The following is a 22,313-nucleotide window of genomic DNA, read 5'->3' on the forward strand; positions in this document are numbered from 1 at the left end:
GGGGTGTTTGTTTTCAGGGACTTTTTGGTGTAGGGACTAAAAAAAAATCCCTTTTAGTCCCATGTGAAACAAACAGGAGGAACTTTTAGGAACTAAAAGGGGGTATTTGGGACTAAAGGAAGAAGTCCCTATGGGAGTGTCTTTTTGGGACTTTTTGGCACTTTTTCCAACAGTGTCCCTACTTTTAGCATGTCATTTAATGACTTCTAGTGCATTACTAGGGGTCACATGATCTTTTTGTATGTCATTTAATGACCTCTAGTCCTTATTTAGTCCATGGAAACAAACGAGTAGGGACAAGGGACTTTTTAGTTGGGACTAAAAAAAGTTCTGGGACTTCTGAAACAAACAGGGCCTAAATGGCAAGAAGCGGCATGAGCATTCTTTCTCAAACAGTCCTCGAGATCTTTGGCAAACATGTTATTGCACTCCGTGTTACACTCTTTGTTATAATTCACATGCATATTTGCTATACTAAATAAACTACAACATTTTAAATTCAATAGTTGATTGGATCGATTTTGGAATGCATAATTGCATATCGCCTTAAATTTCAACATACGTTCACATTCTCTCCCGTTGCAATGCACGAACATGTTTCCTAGTAATTTATCAAAATAATTAAAGATGAAAATTAGGGTCATGTGTAGCTATCATCACGAGTAGCAAATTATTTCTCTTCATAGATAGAGATACGAAGCCAACCGTGGTTGAGCTTGCAAAACAAGGGGTTCAAGTAGGGCAAGGCTTGCATTGCCTTCCTGTAGACTGATATTTTCAACGCCTGCAGGTTTTGTCCAAGTGAAGCCCTGCAGCAGCCTTGCAAACAACATCATTGTGATAGAGGTACCAAGAGAAATCCCAGGACAAGCCCTTCTCCCACTGCTAAATGAAATGAATCGTAGACCTGGCTCGGTGAGGAGTACATTCACGGTATTCAAATGCCTCTCGGGACGAAACTCAGTTGGTTCGCTCCATGTCTTGGGGTTTCGGCCAAGTCCAAGCCGGCTTAAAAGGATTTGGCTATCCTTTGGGATGGTGTAGCCAGCGATAGTGGTGTCCGCCATGGCAACATGTGGTACATTAAAAGCATGGTATGGGTGTATGCGGAAGGCCTCCCGTATACACGATTTGAGATAATTTAGCCGAGGAATGTCAGATTCCTGGACTAGTCTATCTTTACCGACGACGGTGTCGAGTTCATCGATCGCTTTTTGCATGATCTCTGGCCTGTTCATCATCTCGGCGAGCGCCCACTCGACCGCATTTGATGGGTTGTCGACTGCTGCAAGCACCATTTCCTACATCGGTAGATGTTGAATAAATGAAGCAATATCAATACAATACAACAACAAAAAAGATCAATAAATATATAATACATGATTGAAGAATACTAATGAACTTTCAGTTGAGGTATATCGTACTAACCGCCGTTTGTGCTCTTATTTCTTGTAATGATAGCAACGGTTGTCCCTTGACATCTTTAAGATGAATTAGGACATCCAAAAAGTCTCTAAACTCTTTATCTTCACCACCTTTCTCAAGAGTGGATGCCCTTTCATGTATCCGCTCCTGTATGATGGGATCATGCAACCGGTTGAGTGTTCTCATGACATCCATGGAAACCTCCTCATGGCCATCCAAGTCGAGGCCTACCAGGGCTGGGATGTAGTCAGACACGCAGAAGCTGTACACATGGTTGAGGGCTGTGAAAAGAGCGGCCACATGGGCCTCCTCATCACATCCAGGCTCATTAGTCGACGAAGCCGGTAGGTTGCTAAAGTATCTCTTACCGAACACAAGCCTTCTTATGAGGTTACAACAGAAATGTTGTGCCACATGGCGCACGTTGACAATGTTTTTCGCATGTGGCATCATGCCACAACAAGCAGTGTTGTGAATGTACCTTACAAGGTGGTCGTACTCCTCCTTCCGTAGGTGGTGGAGCTTCTCCTCCATGGACGATGTGAGGATCTCCAAGGTGAGGACGCGCCTCATCTTTTTCCACTGCCCTCCATGCGGTGACAAGACGGAGCCCTTGTACCCGAAGCTGAACGTACCCGAGGCGAAGGTGGTCGGACGGGAGGCGAAAACTTTATCCTTCTTCCGTAGTACCTCACAGGCTATCTGTGGGCATGACACAACAATGACATGAGTAGCTCCGAGACGGAGGCACATGATGTCTGTGTTCATCTCCTTGAGAAGGCGATGGATCCACCGGAACACTGCCGATTTGTTCCAAACCAGCTGGTGCATGTTCCCGATGATGGGCAGTGTGGCAGGCCCCGGGGGCAGCAGACCTCGCCGTGCCCGTTGCTGATGGGACAATACTACTCTTTTGCTTCTTCTGAGAAAATACACCAGCAAGGTAACCAGGATAACCAGCATACCAAGAGTCATAATGCATGAGCTGGTCAGGATGCTATATGGACCGGAATAGATAGAAAGCTGTGGTATAGATGGGTTGGGGATGATAGAGGGGTGTTTTAAGACTTCGACCAGGATAGATGGAAAGCTGTGGAATAGATGGGTTGGGGATGAGAAAGGGGTGTTTTAAGACTTGTGTTCGAATGCACTCTTGCTGGGTGCATCTAACTTGGTTAATTCTATGGGTATTTATAGGACATCCGGGGGGCTTTCTAGCTTTCCATGCATCATGGTCGTTTCCTTTTTTTTAGAAAAAAGAGGATTACCCCGGCCAAGCATCGTGGACGTACATACTCAGAGCATCTCCAACAGGCGTCCAAAAACTACTCCGTACGTTAAAAGATTTGTTTTTTGGACGCCGAACAGCTTCAACAGACGCTGTAAAACAGTGCGCACGCTAAAAACGTTTGGGCACACGCTTAAAAACGCTATCGCGCGCAGCATATTAGGTGCATCGGCTTGCGCACGCAACAAACTCTGAGCTGCTGCAGGTGGGGCCGTTGGACCGGGCTGGATTGGGCGCCGCACTAGCGTGCTTCTCTTGGAGATGCTCCGATCCCCGTGCTTTAAAAGCACTACAGTGGCGCGCTAAAAAAATTATAGGACGCGGATTTTTTACGCTGCCGTTGAAGATGCTCTCATGTTCCTATAATTATTTTATTAGTTAGAGATATACTTCGGTTTGAGCATCTTCGTGAATTCTCACATTTGCCAATATCATAGAAGGCCTTTGCTGAGGTAGTTCATCTGGTGGCCTTCATCTATTTCTGTAAATAATTTCAGATTTTTTTTGAAATGTAAAAATATGAATTTTCACGAACTTTAAATTTTGCATTTAGAGGCTTACAAAAGCAGTTTTCTCACGCTCCGCCACCATGTGGCAACAATACTCAATGGATCCCACGGTGGAGGTCAGCGTCAGCCTTGATTTGCGAATCTTGCACTGGGGCCGAGTTTGTGTGGGTGTCGGTCGATCCGTGTACATTCACTGTCTGGAGCCCATTCTCTCTTCCACACACGTGTTAGCACATGATGCACGAGTGTCTGGTTATAATTCTTCCATGAGCGTGCGGGAGATGTTGACGAGTTACCAACACTCCCAAACCGCGAGCGAGCGGCATATTATCACCATTGATTGATTAGTTTGCAACATATTACAGGCGGAAGAGAAAATATTGCAATATGGCATCTTCAATGCTAACCCGCAAACCAGACATATTCGGGACACATATAAATATGATAATACAAGAACTGCGCACATATATGCAAAAAGGATCAGTGATCATGTTTAAGAAACCCGATGAACTGACTGCCTTTTTTACTTAGATATATCCGGGACAGTCACATAGTACACTAGGGGCAAATGGTCTTTTCATCTCACACAATCACACTTAACACCATGAGTGACAAAAATAAACAAAAATGTCATTGAGGGAACAATTTAAAGTTTGAGTGTCAAAAAAGGAAGAAATTTTAGTTTTGGGCCAAAAAAGGAAGTAAAATTTAAGAAAGTGCCAAATAAGGAATTCTCTCTTTTCTTGGACATATGTCTCTCTCTTGCTCCTTTTCAAGGCATCGCACATGTCTCCCCCTCTCACTTTCCAATTTGCATATCTGTGGCCACAGGAGAGAGGTATCTCGTGTCACTCGTGTGATACTATATACAGCGGACGTGGCAACGTGTCTACGTACTCTCAACGACCACAAATCAACTCTCGATCGTGCGGCTGTGGTTTCTTTGAATCGTCTCTTCTCTCGTCCATACACACGCTGCTTTGAATCTTCTCTTTTCTTCTCTCGTCCACCAACATACGCTGTCCGCAGTATATGTAGCCAAGCCACTAAAGACCGGCCAGTGACCATGACTGATAGTCACTCACAGGCTCATAGCTAGACGACGAGCCAATGTTGGTAGTGAGTTCCAGTCGAGTTGCCCTGGAGACATGTACAAATGTGTAGTTGATACATTAAGAAGTGTGTTGATATTTTGCTCGCCAGTCTAATCGAAGTTGGATTAATTACTAGTTCCTGATTCAATCCTGCACCCGTGGATAATTGATAGTTGTGAGATTCTGACACACTTAATTTTCACACTACTCTTTTCAGCCCCATAAGAGAAGTTGTCATTCTTAATATTAAGACGGTATCCCGACGTAAGCTTTAACAGCTAATTTCAATTGTAGCATATATTTATGAAATAAAAAAAATACATATTTTGGAAGTACGTTTTGAGATACAGATGTGCATATGATTTGTAAATATATAATCTGCGTTTTTTTCGAAGATACTGGAGTCATATAAATCTGTAATTAAAACAAAACTAGAATTTCACACACTTTAAACTCAGTTTGAGTAAGCTCGAACTAGCCTAGAATGATCAAACGTCAAACTTGTACTCGAGCTGCTTAAAAAATCTACATCGTCTACATCATAGGATTTTCCATTGTTCCAAAAAAATTAACCACACACTACATCTGTCATGACATCATGCAAAGCTTCATAGGTTTCGGACAAGATTTTTATTATTTAAAAATTATTATACATGATTATAATTAAGTTGTAAGTTTCAATTTTTACATATAATTTTATTTGAAAGTGGCAAAAAAATTCATTAGACATAAATTATCTTAATTATGATTTTATTCCTATCTTCCAAAATTAATTTTAAACATATAGTTGCAATCAAATTTTGAAATATATCCAATTAAATACAAATATATTAATGAAATGTCTAAAATATAGCAAATAATGAAACCTACAATCATATTCCATACAGTACCAACGTCATCAAACAATTACAGATAAAATCTAAAACCATATAATTAAACAAAGTACCTACATGTTTGAGCAGTGGCGGCCAAAGGATGGCGCCTGCCACTGGTATACCTCCCACCACTGCTGATCTAACTACCATTGGCGGGCAAGCATGTGGTGTCTGCGACTAGTACTGTCGGTGCATAGCTAACGTGTGTCGAGAGGACAAGTGACGGGCAGGAATTTGTGCCTGCCAAACTTAATACAAGTGGCGAGCATCTTTTTGCACTGGCCACTCGAATCTTGCAAAATTAACAGTGAAGGGGCACTCATAATGCCCACCAGTAATGTGACCTCACCTATAAGAAGTTTCCTACTAGTGGATAAGACCGAGGTTGCCTTCGCTTTGACAGAGATCGAGCAATTCAATAGGCCATAGGCCTAAAGTCTGTGTGGGCAGAGATTTGGGTTATCATGACCATGTCAAAAATACATAGGAATCCCATTAAATCAAAATTATAATATAGAGCTTAGGAAAAAAATCCAGCTCACGTGCATGTTTTAAAAATATTTTATTTAACAATTACCTATTATGGTCCTTTATAATAATTCCCTGCTATATTATATGGTTAATATAGTCCCCATAATTGTTTTGAAAATACCCTATATGCAATCAAGCTCTATCCAAGGTATTCCAACATTACTTTCAAGAAATCATTGCTTTTTTTTGAGTTGGAAACCATTTTGAACATTCCAACATTGCATGAAACAATGATATCCATGTGCAGTGCTTCTATTAACATTATAATTTGGAAAAGTGGGGTGTTACATGACAAGAGGTTTTAGCTATGGGAATCATCTCTATCAATCTCCTATAATGTCCGTTTTATACTAGTCCAATCTGATTGATGGAGTACTAGGGCTTGACTTAAATGGGTGTGGCGACCATGATGCCGATAACTATGGGGACCTTTGATAGAGTTGCTACTATGGAACGGTAGACCTCACAATGCTGGGGTGATCGGAAATGGCAAGCCATTTCCAGTGCCTCCTATATTCCTTAAATAGATGTTCAATCATGCAAATTAGGGCTTGTGGCGGTAGACATAGTACCAGTGGTCACTGTTTCTTCTGCATGCTCGTCTCGTGATGTACAACATATGGAAATTATCTATTTCACGAGTATATTAAGAAGATATGCCAATCCTTCCCTATTCAAGCATATATATTATGAAATACAAAATAAATATCAGATTTGTGCATCTCACAATGAATTACTCATTCGTAGAACAGTTAAAGGGAAAAAAATCCAAGAACATGCTTGGGAATATCAAGATTCAACTTTGGAAATGAAGTGTGCAAGATCCTATCATCAGAATTTCCCAAGCTTAACTGTTAATCGTGCATGAGCAAGAAAGGTCCATAAAGAAAGTAAAGTTTATGCTTGAAATTTGTAGAAGTTATCTTTCACTTAAAGTCGTAAATCAAAGATCACTGATATTTTTTTTTACTGGATGCACTTCTAGAAGGGTACGAGGCCGGGCCAAAAAGTTGGGCGATGACATAGAGTTAAACATCGATGAAGTCATAGAAGATGGCGAACCGATTGCTCCTCAAGAGAATGCCCGTAAATTTATGTATCAATGCGGAATTACTTTTAGGGACCAAATCCCGATCACCATTCGAGAATGGAATAGGCCAACGGTAAATCAAGGAGTTAGTTACGTCGATGAAAGATCGAAAGAGTTGCTTTGGGATACGATCATGTCACATTTCAACCTACCAAATGGTCTCATAGATATCGACCGGTTGAAAGTCAAGCAATTTGCTCTTAACAAGGTGGCCACACAATTCGAGAGCTGGAAGAGAAGATTATACGACGACTACATCAAGGGAGAAAAGAAGACTCCGAATTTCACTAGAGAACTAGAGAAGATAAAAGATCACTCGGACGAATTTGTGGAGTACAAGGAATCGGATGAAGCTATCGAAACGTCAAGAGAAAATAATATAATTGCTGAGAAAAAGCAGCATCACCATGTTCGGGGGACATGTTTCTACAAGAGAGCCCTGCCTAAGTGGGAAGTAGCTGAGGCAAAGATGGTTGCAGAAGGGGTCATTCCAGCTACATCAAATTGGCCCGAGAGGTGCAAGACTTGGTTTAATGCACATGGGGGAAAGCGATAGGGCAGATTATTGCAAAGGTAGATCTTAAAAATGCCTCGGACGGTATACTTGAAGCAATAGACGATGCTCGAAAGGGGTTGTTCCAGCCCGAGAGAGAGAACGGCGAGCTTACACGTGCCCTGAGGAATCCTGAACACGGAGGACGAACAAGAGGCAAGGGCATTATTGTTGGAAATATGCCCTAGAGGCAATGATAAATAGTTATTATTATATTTCTTGTTTAAAGATAATCGTTTATTATCCATGCTATAATTGTATTGAATGAAAACATAGATACATGTGTGGATACATAGACAAAACAATGTCCCTAGTAAGCCTCTAGTTGGCTAGCCAGTTGATCAAGGATAGTCAAGGTTTTATGGCTATGTGCAAGTGTTGTCACTTGATAACTGGATCACATCATTAGGAGAATCATGTGAAGGACTAGACCCAAAATATGAACGTAGCATACTGATCGTGTTGTTTTATTGCTATTGTTTTCTGCGTGTCAAGTATTTGTTCCTATGACCATGAGATCATATAACTCACTGGCACCGGAGGAATACCTTGTGTACATCAAACGTCACAATGTAACTGGGTGACTATAAAGGTGCTCTACAGGTATCTCCGAAGGTGTTCGTTGAGTTAGTATGGATCAAGACTGGGATTTGTCACTCCGTATGACGAAGAGGTATCTCGGGGCCCACTCGGTAATACAACATCACACACAAGCCTTGCAAGCAATGTGACTAAATGTAAGTCACGGGATCTTGTATTACGGAACGAGTAAAGAGACTTGCCGGTAAAGAGATTGAAATAGGTATGCGGATACCGACGATCGAATCTCGGGCAAGTAACATACCGAAGGAAAAGGGAATGGCATACGGGGTTATACGAATCCTTGACACTGAGGTTCAACCGATAAGATCTTCGAAGAATATGTAGGATCCAATATGGGCATGCAGGTCCTTCTATAGGATATTGACCGAGGAGTACCTCGGGGCATGTCTACATAGTTCTCGAACCCGCGGGATCTGTACACTTAAGGTTCGGCGAATTTTTTCGTATAGTTGAGTTATATGTGTGGTTACCGAATGTTGTTCGGAGTCTCGGATGAGATCACGGATGTCACGAGAGTTTTAGGAATGGTCCAGAAACGAAGATTGATATATATAGGATGGTTTCATTTGGTTAACGGAAGGTTTCCGGGCATTACCGACATTGTACCGGGAGTGACGAATGGGTTCTGAAAGTTCGCCGGGAGGGGGGAAACCCACCCGGAGGAAGCCCAGTGGCCTTAGGGTGGCGCACCAACCCTTAATGGGTTGGTGGGACAGCCCAAGAGGGCCTTGGCACCAAGAGAACCAAAGAGAAAAAAAGGGAGGTGGGAAGGAAGAGAAGGACTCCACTTTCCAATCCTAATTGGAGTAGGATTTCTCCTCTCCTCCTTGGCCGGTGCACCCTTGAGGGCTTGGACCTCAAGGCAAGCCTCCTCCCCCTCCCTCCTATATATAGTGGTGATTTAGATCTGTTTTCTGACAACTTTTGCCACGTGCAACTCAGATCTAGACACCATAGTTCTTCCTCTAGATCGTATTTCTGCGAAGCTCGGGCAAAGCCCTGCAGGAGTAGATCATCACCACCACCGAAGCATTGTCACTCTGTCGGAGAACTCATCTACTTCTCCGTCTTGCTTGTTGGATCAACAAGGCCGAGATCATCGTCGAGCTGTATGTGTACTGAACGCGGAGGTGCCGTCTGTTTGGCGCTAGATCGGAACGGATCGTGGGACGGTTCGTGGGGCTGATCGAGGGACGTGAAGACGTTCCACTACATCAACCGCGTTTCTTAACGCTTCCTGTTGTGCGATCTACAAGGGTACGTAGATCCAAATCTCCTCTCGTAGATGGACATCACCATGATAGGTCTTTGTGTGCGTAGGAATTTTTTTGTTTTCCATGCAACATTCCCTAACAATTATTCCATGGGTTCAGGGGTTTTCAGAGTGGAACAACACTTATAGAAGTCGCTAGAGAAAAAAGAAGCAGGATGTAGACCGGATTCAGGGTTAGAAAGAAGTAACTTGGAGGTACACCGCATATTAAAGACGAAGCAGGAGTAACTGTACACAATTAGCTAGCAAAGGGCATGTTCGCGGCAGGAGCAAGCTGATCCAGCATTGGACGATAGTACCGTCCCATCTATGCGGAAAAGTAGCATGGGTTCCATTGGGGTCTGGGCCAATGATGCACTGATGGCTCACTACCCCGTGGATGATATCAAAGAGAGGACAGATTGTGAGCTACACGAGAAAATGAAGAACATATCCATGAAGGTGGAGGTCGGCTTTGCTTTACCTAATGCACCTGAAGCAGCCATCCATGGCAATCCGATTCCAGCTCGCTATGCTAAAGTCGGGGTGGATGAAGTTCTACCGGGTTATGAGTTACTAGAGCTTGACATTCCAGGAGGTGAAGGGGAGGAGACACTCGGAGAAGTCGTACTAGTGTCATCGTATGGAGAAAGGAATGCATCATGTTTCCAAACTCGATGCCAAGGCCACCGACTCCTCCGAGTAGCAATACACCTCGAAGTCCAGCCCACATCGATATCAGGGAGCCCAACGCGAGTCCATGTCGATCCCCTCCGTGTCAGCCGACTCCACCCCACGTCGATATCAAGGAGCCCAGCGCGAGTCCATGTCAATCTCTGTCGTATCAGCCGACTCCACCCCCTATGTCCCAGCAGTGCCAAAAAGCGAAAGACCACCGCTCTGGCGACGACTAATTCTATTCAGAAGAAAGGTACAAATATGAAAGCCAAAGGCAAGTGTCCTGCCAAAAAGAAGTTAGCTTATAATATGACTAACGAGGAACTCAACGAGGTCGTGATCTCCCAAGTGAAGTCCCATTTTGCATCGAAACTGCCCTCGCCGCCAAAGGAGATAATACTTGAGAAAACCATAGATCACTTTGTGAAATTTCTTGAGTGACACCTGTCACATGTGGGAAATGGGCCATCAGACTAAAAAACAAATGCAACAATTGAAACAGACGCTTGTACATGAGCAAGAAAGGTCGATAAAGAACGTAAAGTTTATGCATGATATTTGTAAAAGTTAGCTTTCACTTAAAATTGGTACTCAAAGATCACCGATGAATTTGTTTACGTGGAAATTAATGTACATAGAAATCATAGCAAAAAGTTAATGCCTAGCTTTACTTTGACCAAGTCGTCTAGAACAAAGTCGTTATTAGCAAAATTAGTTTGGAGGCTAATACTTAGTCCAATTAATTCTAATTTTCACTAGCTTGTGTGAAAATTAGAAAATTTAAAAATAAAGTAAATTTAGAGTATGGATAGTGAGGAAAATTATGAATAGAGATAGATCATTTTAGGGCTTCCAACGACCGGTCTTCACTTAGAAATTTCAAGTGGTATATTGTTCTTCGTTGCCATCCTCTACTTAATCAAAGTGACATGATCAACATCATGAAATTATTCTCTTTCCTCCTTGAGAAGAAAAACAACCTAGGTTTTGCTCCTCCCATAGGCTCCGCCACCAGTCCGCCCATACCCGATGGCCTTAGGGCCATGTGTTAGGGCATATTTCTATCCTAGTGGTTTTGGTGACTGATGACAATGCATGCTCTTGTGGATTAATGGTGTGCACTAAGCGTTTTAGATATTCATCATTTGGAACAAGCATGTTCATGCCCCTAAGTGTATTAAAGTGAAGATAGTTTTCTTTCTTACATTTTACTCTCGGTGGACTTGAGTCGTAGGAAAAGCCGTACTATTAAGAGGGGGTCAGCAATGTAAAGGTTTGGGTGGAATCATCATGTACACATTTATTCACACCCTCTTTCCGCCTTGTTGGAGTCCCAACCTTGCCTTTCCCCAGCCTGAAAATACCCAAGAGGTAGTACCGCTCCATCCGAGGTAGTACCGCCCTAGCCAGCGGTAGTACCACTCTGGGCGGATGTGCCCTAGCTAGTGCCGCTCGCTAGTGCCACTGCCTGTGGGTCTCGACACTTTTCATGTAGGACTGAGCGATTTCTGGACCAGTAGTTCTGGCGGTAGTACCTCTCACAGAGTGGTAGTACCGCTTATTACAACCATGCCAGGACTGCTCAAATTCTTGTGGCTGGTCTCTCAGCGGATGTAGGAGGCGGTACTACCCCTTATGGGCGGTAGTACCTATCCTGGCAATGGTAGTACCGCCCTGGTTGCACTATCTCTCTCCTCATATGTTAATCTACCACGGCAATATTACCGCTCCTCGGGAGCGGTACTACGCCGCGCCTAATAGGTGATAGTACCGCTCATGTGCGGGATGTGTGAGTGGGTAACGATTGGAAATGTCCCCCACTATATAAAGGAGGTCTTCTTTCCCAAGAAGCTTATCATTTCCAACCCTAAGCTCCATTGCTGCTCCAAGCTCCATTTTCGCCCGATCTCTCTCCCTAGCCAACACAACTTGTTGATACTCTATGGTTTGCTCGAGAGGGTCTTGATCTACACTTCCACCGAGAGAAATTTGATTCCCCCACTAATCCCCTACGAATCTTGTTACTCCTCGGTGTTTGAGCATCCTAGACGTTTGAGGTCACCTCGAAGCCAAATTCCATTGTGGTGAAGCTTCGTGGTTTCGTTGGGAGCCTCCAATTAAGTTGTGGAGATTGCCTCAACCTTGTTTCGAAAGGTTCGATCGCCGCCTTCAAGGGCACCACTAGGGGAATCATGGCATCTTGAATTGTGTGAGGACGCGAGGAGAATACAGTGGCCTTAATGGTATCTTGGGGAGTATTGTGCCTCCACATCACTCCAAGGGAGAAGTATTTCCCCTTCAAAGGGAAGGAACTTCGAGAACACATCCTCGTCTTCGTTGTTTCCACCAGTGGTTACTTCTTAACTTTACTTTGTATTTCTTACTTGCTAGTTTTTGTTGTTATTAGCATCATATAGGTTGCTCACCTAGTTGCTTATCTAGACAACCTATTTGTTTCTAAAGTTAATTTGGTAAAGAAAAGCTTAAAGTTGGTAGTTGCCTATTCACCCCCTCTAGACAACCATATCGATTTTTTAACCATGGAGGTGTGGAGGACCCCCCATGCAAGAGGGTGCCCTTTATCGTTCTTGTTCGGCTTAGCATCTTGGTTGGGGATGTGTGGCGGCGACAATGTCCCACGGTAGGAATAATGTCTCCCACCTCTATCCCGCTCTGATGGTGCATATGGCGCCGTTGGAGGGCGTGTGGGGTTGTGTCTTCGTCAGATGTCGCAGGATGTTGCAAAATTGGTAGTCCCCCCTCTAGTAAACAATATCAATCCTTTCAATTGGTATGAGAGCTATGTATCTTTGTTAAGGGTTTCACCACCCAAATAGTATGGTTCACGAAGGGGGTCGGGTTGTGGACTTACCAAAGGCCGTGGATGTGAGCACGGTCTCCCGAGAGCATCTAAATGAGGCTATTTCCTCACTTAGATCCTCGGTGGCTACCAAGGTCAAATCGATGCTTACACATTTCCTTCAAGGGCTTAGACTTCCTACAAATTCATTGTGAGTGGTTAACCCCACTACTTCGAAGTCGGATGACAACTCCTATAAGGAGAAGGCTAGTAGTGATAAGAGTAATTTGTCTCAAGGAACGAACAGGGCAGATGCCTATGCCTCGGTTCCTCCCCCCCCCCCCTCGTGGTGTATGGAGGACCGCTTCACCCACCGCATATTATTAACCTTGGTACTCCTCCTAAACATGTCAAGAATGATTTTGCTAATTGTGTTTTTCGTATCAAGGGTCATTTGAATCACAACTCAACACAACTTTGGAGAATCATTGAGTATGAGTACTACCCACATGATCCAATCAACCTCACTCCAAGAGAAGAGGTCGACAATCAACTTAATCGCTCGGCCTTGTTTATCCTTCAGACTACTGTCCCCATTGAAGATCTTGCTCACTTGTGTCCTTCCACTCGTGCTAAAGATTGTTGGGAAGGGTAGCTCGAGTATTGAACGGTCCAACTTTGAAGTGATCCTTGATGAAGCCGATGAATTTGCAATGCTTGATGATGAGGACCCTCGTGAGCTTTACCCGAGAGTCACAACTCTTAACGTTGCTCTTCAAGATCATGGAAGCAAGGATGTGGATGACAATTGGAGCAAGCACAAGTTTCTCAAGGCCATCATGTCACTCAACAAGGCCATGTGCTCTGTCATCCGTCAAAGACCGTACTTTCACTATTTGTCCTCATGCGATGTGTTGGATGAGTTCATTGCCATGAACATATTGAACAAGTCCATCGAGAACGCTTGAGCTCGTTTCCAACGGTCAAGAAAAGGCTCTCCCAACCTAGCTTTAAAGGCCAAGCTATTTCGGAGGAAGAGGGAAAACAACAACAAGAAGGTTGTCCCGAAGATACCAAATATGCTTACCACGAGCACATGGATCTTGCATCAAGGTAATTTTGGGGCAACAAGAGAAACTCAAGACCCAACTTCTCCAAGAAAAACTCAAGTGGGTTGAAGGCGAAGCAACACGTGCAGTCTTCCTACAATTATGGCAATGCGAGTCACTTTGTCCCAGATTGTCTATATGAGAAGAGGGAAGACGACGGTGGAAAGCTTATTCGCAAAGACAAGGCCAATTCCTTCCCCAATAAGAACAACTTATCCAGGAAGATTCCCAAAAGGTGTTGGTGGATCAAGAAGAATACCTCTCCGATGATGATGATGCAAGTGTTGAAGTAATGGCAATGTCCACGGTGGCCATTGCATCCTTTTCACCAAGAAAGGTGTCCCTCTTCGACGCCCCCAACAAGAACCACATTGCCAAGTTCCGTATGGCCAAGGCATCCAACAAGGTAACCTCCAACATCAAAACTACCATTTCCACTACCCCTTCTCCCATGGACAGTGGAGATGAAAAGGAGGAGGAAAATGTTGTAGAAAATTCCTTTGATAGATTCGTGAGAAAGGTCAAGGTTAACACCAAGAAGCATTTTGTTGCTCTCTTGGAACAACTTGGTGAGGCTAGTGACCTCATAGAATCTCATGAAGAAACTATCTCTATGTTACAAGGACATAGTCGTGACTATTCCGATGAGATAGTGGATCTTTCCATTGCCCTTGAGGAAGAGCAAGGTATTCATCTAACTCTTGAGGAGTCACACAACGATCAACAACAACAACAACAACAACCAAGCCTTTCAGTCCCAAACAAGTTGGGGTAGGCTAGAGTTGAAACCCATAAGATCTCGAAACCAAGTCATGGCTCTGGAACGTGGATAGCTAACTTCCACGCACCCCTGTCCATGGCTAAGTCTTTGTCGATATTCCAAACCTTCAGGTCTCTCTTAACGGACTCCTCCCATGTCAAGTTTGGTCTACCACAACCCCTCTTAACATTCTCAGCACGCTTTATCCGTCCGCTATGCACCGACGCTTCCGATGGCCTCCATTGAATATGTCCAAACCATCTGAGACGATGCTGGACCAGCTTCTCTTCAATCGGTGCTACCCCAAGTCTCTCTCGTATATCGTCATTCCGTAGCTGATCCTTCCTTGTGTGACCACATATCCATCTCAACATGCGCATCTCTGCTACACCTAACTGTTGGATATGTCGTCTCTTGGTTGGCCAACACTCCGCGCCATACAACATCGCAGGTCGGATAGCTGTCCTATAAAACCTGCATTTTAGCTTTTGTGGCACTCTCTTGTCACAGAGTACGCGAGAAGCCTGGCGCCACTTCATCCACCCAGCCTTGATTCGGTGGCCCACATCTTCATCGGTATCGCCATCCTTCTGCAACATGGACCCCAAATATCGAAACGTGTCTCTCTCCGGTACCACCTGCCCACCAAGGCTAACCTCTCCATCCTCGTGCCTAGTAGCACTAAAACTACACCTCATGTATTCAGTTTTAGTTCTACTAAGCCTAAAACCTTTCGATTCTAGAGTCCGCCTCCATAACTCTAACTTTCTATTAACCCCCGTTCGGCTATCATCGACTAGCACCACATCATCCGCAAAGAGCATACACCATGGGATATCTCCTTGTATATCCCTTGTGACCTCATCCATCACCAAATCAAAAAGCTAAGGGCTCAAAGCTGACACTTGGTGTAGCCCTATTCTAATCGGAAAGTCATCGGTGTCGCCATCACTTGTTCGAACACTTGTCAGAACATTATCATACATATCCTTGATGAGGGTAATGTACTTTATTGGGACTTTGTGTTTCTCCAAGGCCCACCACATGACATTCCGAGGTATCTTATCATAGGCCTCCTTTACCCGGGCTTGGGACCGGCTATGCTGAGTCACACAACGATGACCTAGCTAAATGACAAGAAGATCACTGTCATGCTCTTGTTCTTATTTGTGTGCACCAATCCGAAAAAGGTTGCACTTGGGGTTGACCATGATAGACTCAAGGAAGATTTTGCCACAGTTGACAAGGCTCACAAGTCTTTGAAGAGTGTTCATGCTTCTCTTAAAGAGTCTCATGGTTAACTCCAAGTAAAACTTACCAAAGAAATAGCCACATGTTCTCCTTTGATATTAATTGATAATGCCCATGCTACTAACCCGTATTGTGAGCATGTGCATCTTGTGGAGGAGAATGCCAAGTTAAAAGAGCAACTTGAGAAAGGCCTTGTGATATGAATCCAAGGCGAAAAGAACCCTAGTGACACTTTGAGCAATCCAAAGGAAATGATTACAAAGGAAGGAGTTGGGTTTATACCCAAGTACAAGAAGAACAAGAAGGTCAAGACCAAGCAACCTGCCCCACTCAAGGAAATCTTTGTTAAACCCGGGGTGGGTACTCATGAGAAGAAGAAAGACAAGGCTTAGAGAAAATACCATCTAAGTGATCTATAGGTACCTACATTTTATAGCTTGATAAAATCCGGATTCACCTCACATTGTAACATGCAAATGAAGCTAAAAACAATATTTTCACATTGTATGGAAATTTCTTGAACACATCAAATAGATTCAAGTTTATGACAGATGATTAGTTGGATTGTTGCACTCTATGTACACAACGCTCTATTATATATTTTATCTACTTACAACACAAAGGAAGTTGATTTCAATTACTTTTCAATTGTTACATGCTCTCTTTTCTATACATGCAAAATTTTACATGCATTATATTTATATGTGTATCCAGCAAAAAATATATTCATGACCCGTGGCAACGCACGAACATTCTACTAGTATCAAGTAACAAGTCCATCGTCCATAAAAGACAAAAAGTAGGGGCAAACGAAGCCGAGTATTACCTTCCATTATAAAAAAACAAATTGACATCGGTAAGAAAAACAGATAGAATAAAAATGAAGCAGAGGATTAGGCAACCCACTAAAGGCCCATTAGCAAAAGCAGGATGGTCAATCCCCTCGAGACCTCATATTTGCCACTCTTTGCGAGTGATCAACGGGGAAACACACAAACGGTGGACTAGCTGGTGCATGCATCGAAATTAGCGGGAACGGGACACCGTCAGGAGATTGGACTGAACACTATCACATATTTAACCAACTATTGTGGGAAACCGGCCTGATTTCCAGTAGTCATTTTGTAGGAAAACATTTGACACCAAGCTTTGAAAGCACGAACAATATTTTCCAATGTCAAAATAATTAGAAAGCTATTTTTTGAAAAGGATGACAAAATTTTAAAATTGCAAGAAAAATAAACACTTCAAACACCTTTTGAATTTTCCAAACATTGTCTTAAATCACAAACCAAAATTAATATCGTGAATATTTTTCTAAAAATTCAGAACAGTGCCTGAAAATCACAATTTGTTTTTTGAAAATGCAAAAAAGTAAAATTTTGAAACATTATTTGGAAATGTGATTTGATTGAACCAAGAAGATGTTTTAAATTTTGAAGCATCTATTGAAAACATGGATCTTTTTCAGTTTAAAGAATATATTAAAAAAATATTTAATTGTTTAAAAAAAATAAACAAGTGAAAGTAGACAAAAAAAAGAAATATAAAATATAAAAGAAACCATATAATAAGATAGAAAAAAAATCAATTGAGGAACCGTTCAGAAGGTTCCCAAAACCATTCAGGAATCTCCCAAAAAGTTCACAAAATAGGGTTTCCCTCAGGAGCTAACTAGCCCTAAACGGGCTTTCCATTTAACGCTCGCTTGTGTCCAGCCTGTGTTTTTCAGCCTGTGTGCAACGGTGTTGCGACTTCACAGAGAGAAAACAGGGAAGGGAGCTGATTTAGCGGGTTGCAGCGTCCCGGTTTTGGGTATCTTCTGAACGTTCTGTATTTTAAAAAACTTATTCTCGGTTTCAAAATTCGTTCTTAAGATTTAAATTTGTCATTAAGATTAAACAAAGGTTCGTGCTTCCAAAAATACTTCACGGTTCTCATTTAAAAAATTGTTCACCATTTCAAAAAAAATTCTCAAGATTAAAAATCGTTAGTGCTTTAAAAAGTTGTTCGCGCTTCCAAATTTGTTCAGGACTTTTTAAATTTGTTCTCGGTTTCAAAATTTATTCTCAAGATTCAAAAAATGTTCGTGCTTCAGTTTTTTACCTGTTTCAAAATTGTTCGTGTTTTTTCAAAAAAATTATCCTTTTCGAAATTTAGTTCTCAAGATTAAAAAAAATCATGCTTTAAAAAATTGTTCGCGCTTCCAAATTTGTTCGGTATTTTACAAAATTGTTCTCCGTTTCAAAATTTTGTCTGAAGATTAAAAAATGTCCTTGATTTAGAAAAAATCGCGCTTCCAAATTTCTTTAGGATTTTTCAAAATTGTTCTCAGTTTCAAATTTTGTTCTGAAGATTCAAAAAATGTCCGTGCTTTAAAATTTTGTTTGCGCTTTCAAATTTGTTTGGGTTTTTTCAAAATTGTTCTCCGTTTCAAAGTTCTGTTCTCAAGATTCAAAAAATGGTCATGCCTTCAAAAATTGTTCGTGCTTCCGAATTTGTTCACGATTTTTCGAAATTATTTTCAGTTTTATTTTTTTCTCAAGATTTCAAAAAATGTTCATGCTTTATAAATTTGTTTGCGTTTTACAATTTGTTTTCCATTTTAAGAAAAAATACTGTAAGCCAGAGATTCACTTAAGAAAAAAGTAAGCCAGAGACTTGATGCAAACGTAAGCAACAGACATACTTGATGTTAACTCACGCCTACACAACTGCAAAAAAAAAAAAAACTCCTATCCAGATAAAAGAAACAAATCGTTATATGGTAAGCTTAAATATTACCATACAACTAAAAAATGGTGAACCAACCTGAGTTCAAGTCATAGAGGTGCTTGGATTTTCCTGAATTTACTTCTTGTCTTCCCGTGACTTACGTGCAGTATGAGATACGTACCTGTCGAGTATTAAGGCGTATGTGACGACTTTATTTATGTTATAATAATATGTCGTCTCAATATTTTAAGGTACTCATAAGGTAGGATGTGCATGTCGTGCATTAATAAGTGTGAGGTATGCGTGTACGTATGAACATATGCGTCTGCGCTATGTTAAAAAAATAAAAGTAAAAGTAAATGTTGCACCATAATAAATTGCGTAGATCAATGGAAACACAGTCTCTTGAATCACTGCTGAAATGCAGGAGCAAAGGAGTCCTCATTTATATTACTCTGGTATGAAAAAAGTCAATCCTACAAATAAATTAGCCATGTACACCATCCACCCAGATGAAATAGTATCTACTTCTATTATGCAATCAAAGAAATTAGACACCAATCAATATTTACGACCTACTGCTTCTCGGGGCCGTCAGTCCCGCCCACCCACCCAGATGATACAGTAACAAAAATATTGTTGGCAGTGCCTATGCCCTCATTTGTTAACCCCTACCAGCAATTCTCCGCCCTTAAGTATTTATGGCAACAATAACATGATTTTCGGCAGATGATTTCCTTTATTCAGGTATTTCTCCCGACAGTTAATTGGCACCAATAAACAGCGGAGCGGAAGTTTTCTCTTTACTTCTTGGGTTTCTGGGATTTATAGGATTTTTCAGCGTTGAAATCACGCGCAACGGAGCCATGTGGGCCCCACAAGCCATCAGGGCGCCGCCAAGGCCCAGGCCACGCCCTGTTGGCTTGTGCCTCCGTGGCAGCCCTCCTCCGGTGGTTCTTCGCTCCAACGTTGCTCATATGTTCTAAAAAAATCACAAAAACGTTTCGGGCGATTCCGAGAACTTTCATTTTCTGCACACAAAAAACAACACCACGATAGTTCTGCTGCAAATAACGTCAGTCCGGGTTAGTTCTAAATAAATCATATAAAGTGCATCAATACCATATAAAGTTATTATAAACATAGGCAAATATGACATGAATACTTCGTAAATTATCGATACGTTGGAGACGTATCATTCACCATTGAAGCTAACTCAACTCATGTGATGATCGGACTTGAGTTAGTGAATTTGGATCATGTGTCACTCGAATGACTAGAGGGATGTCAATTTGAGTGGGAGTTTATTAGTAATATGATTAACTAAACTCAATTATCTTAAACATAGTCTAAGTAATCTTTGCAAATTTTATGTCGTAGATCAATGGCTCGCGGAGTAGCAACCCTAAACTTTTTATGCGTTCCTAGAAAAAGCTAAGCTAAAATATGATGGAAGCAACTTTGTTGACTGGAGTCGTAATCTGAGGCTTATCCTCATGGTTGCCCAAAAGCAATATGTCCTTGATGCGCCCCTAGGTGATTTATCACCCCAACCTGCATTGCGAGAAGTTATGAACGTCTCGCAGACATGCAAGGATGACTACTCATTAGTTCAATGTGCAGTTTTGTATGGCTTAGAAGAGGGACTTCAAATATGTTTTTAACGTCATGAATCATATGATATGTTCGACGAGTTGAAGTTTATCTTTGAGAAGAATGTCCGGATCGAGAGGTATGAGACCTCCGATAAGTTCTATCCTTGCAAAATGGGGGAGAACGGGTCTGTTAGTGAACATGTGCTCAGAATGTCTGAGTACTCTAACCGTCTGGCTGAGCTGGGAGTTGCTCTCCCGCCAGAAGCTATCACTGACAGAGCTCTTCAATCACTGCCAGCTAGCTACAAAGGCTTTGTGTTTAACTATAACATGCAAGGTATGAATAAGTCACTCGCTAAGCTGTTTGCGATGCTGAAATTCGCTGAGTCAGAAATCCAGAAAGAACATCAAGTGTTGATGGTCAATATGACCACCAGTTTCAAGAAAAGCGGCAAAGGCAAAAAGGATAACTCCAAGAAGAGTGGCAAAGCTATTGCCCCTCCGATGAAGAAACCCAAGTCTGGACCCAAGCCGGAGACTGAGTGTTATCATTGCAAGGGGACTATTCACTAGAAGCAGAACTGCCCCAAGTATCTAGCCGATAAGAAGGCGGTCAACACCAAAAAAATTATATTTAATATACATGTTATTGATGTGTGCCTAACCAGCTCTCGTAGTAGTGTCTGGGTATTTGATACCAGTTCGGTTGCTCACCTTTGCAACTCGAAACAGGAACTGCAGAATAAACAAAGGTTGGCGAAGGACGAAGTGACGATGCACGTGGGAAATGGTTCCAAGGTTGATGTGATAGCTGTCGGCACACTCTCACTTCAATTACCGTCGGGATTAGGGATGGACCTAAATAAGTGTTATTTAGTGCCTGCGTTAAGCATGAACATTATATCTGGATATTATTTATTACAAGACGGTTACTCATTTAAGTCAGAGAATAATTATTGTTCTATTATATGAGTTATATCTTTTATGGTCATGCATCCAATGTGAGGGGTTTTTCATGTTGAATCTCGATGGTGATGACACTCATATCCATAACATTGAGGCCAAAAGATGTGGAGTTAATGATGATAGCGTCACTTTCGTGTGGAACTGCCGCTTAGGTCATATTGGTATAAAACGCATGAAGAAACTCCATGCTGATGGAATTTTGGAGTCACTTGATTTTGAATAACTTGACACATGTGAACCATGCCTCATGGGCAAGATGACTAAGACTCCGTTCTCCGAAATAATGGAGCATGCAAGTGACTTGTTGGAGATCATACATACTGATGTGTGCGGACCAATGGGCATCGATGCGCACGGTGGATATCGTTATTTTCTCACCTTCACTGATGATTTGAGTAGATATGGTTATTTTTACTTGATGAAGCACAAGTCTGAAATATTTAAAAAGTTCAAGAAATTTCAGACTGAAATTGTAAATCATCGCAACAAGAAGATCAAATTCCTACGATCTGATCAAGGAGGTGAGATATGAGTTACGAGTTTGGTGCTCACTTAAGACAATGTGGAATTGTTTCACAATTGACACCGTGTGGAACACCACAGCGTAATGGTGTGTCCGAACGTTGTAATCGTACTTTATTAGATATGGTGTGTTCTATGATGTCTCTTACCGATTTGTCGTTATCGTTTTGGGGCTATGCATTGGAGAGAGCTGCATTCACTTATATAGGGCACCATCAAAATCTGTTGAGACGACGACATATGAATTGTGGTTTGGCAAGAAGTCAAAGTTGTTGTTTCTTAAAGTTTGGGGATGTGATGCATGCCTATGTCAAAAAGCTTTAGCTTGAAAAGCTGGAACCCAAAGCGGAGAACTGTGTCTTCATAGGATACCAAAAGAGATAGTTGCATACACCTTCTATCTCAGATCCGAAGGCAAAGTGTTTGTCGCTAAAAACTCAGCATTTCTTGAGAAAGAGTTTATCTCGAAAGAATTGAGTGGGGGCCAGATATAATTTGATGAGGTTGTAGAACCTTTGCTTCAAACAGATGGTGGTGCATGACAGAAAGAAGTTTTTGTCGAAGCTACACCGGTTGAAGAGGAAGCTAATGATGACGATCATGAAACTTCAGATCAAGTTGCGATCGGACCTCGTAGGTCGACAAGGGCACGTACTAATCCTGAGTGGTACGGGAATCCTATGTTATCAATCATGTT

The 22,313-nt window shown here is 42.1% G+C and overlaps 1 protein-coding gene across 1 annotated transcript; it reads right to left on the minus strand.

The window, feature by feature from the left end:
- Positions 1-660: 660 nt before the first annotated feature.
- Positions 661-2,575, minus strand: LOC123429103 (tyrosine N-monooxygenase-like). The gene is made up of 2 exons (XM_045113168.1): positions 1,429-2,575; positions 661-1,301 (listed from the first exon to the last, which is right to left on the minus strand). Exons 1-2 carry the CDS (start codon positions 2,398-2,400, stop codon positions 681-683), a joined length of 1,593 nt encoding a protein of 530 aa, XP_044969103.1. The 5' UTR covers positions 2,401-2,575; the 3' UTR covers positions 661-680.
- Between the last annotated feature and the right edge of the window lie 19,738 nt (positions 2,576-22,313).

The sequence above is a fragment of the Hordeum vulgare genome, chromosome 2H (genome assembly GCF_904849725.1).
Source record: "Hordeum vulgare subsp. vulgare chromosome 2H, MorexV3_pseudomolecules_assembly, whole genome shotgun sequence".
In the NCBI taxonomy this organism is placed as follows: domain Eukaryota; kingdom Viridiplantae; phylum Streptophyta; class Magnoliopsida; order Poales; family Poaceae; genus Hordeum; species Hordeum vulgare.

Bases quoted from the DNA above. Each gene is read 5' to 3' on its own strand.
- LOC123429103 (XM_045113168.1), bottom strand. From the start codon at position 2,400: ATGACTCTTGGTATGCTGGTTATCCTGGTTACCTTGCTGGTGTATTTT. The intron at 1,302-1,428 runs GTTAGTACGATA...CTACCGATGTAG, and splicing joins AAATAAGAGCACAAACGGCG to GAAATGGTGCTTGCAGCAGT.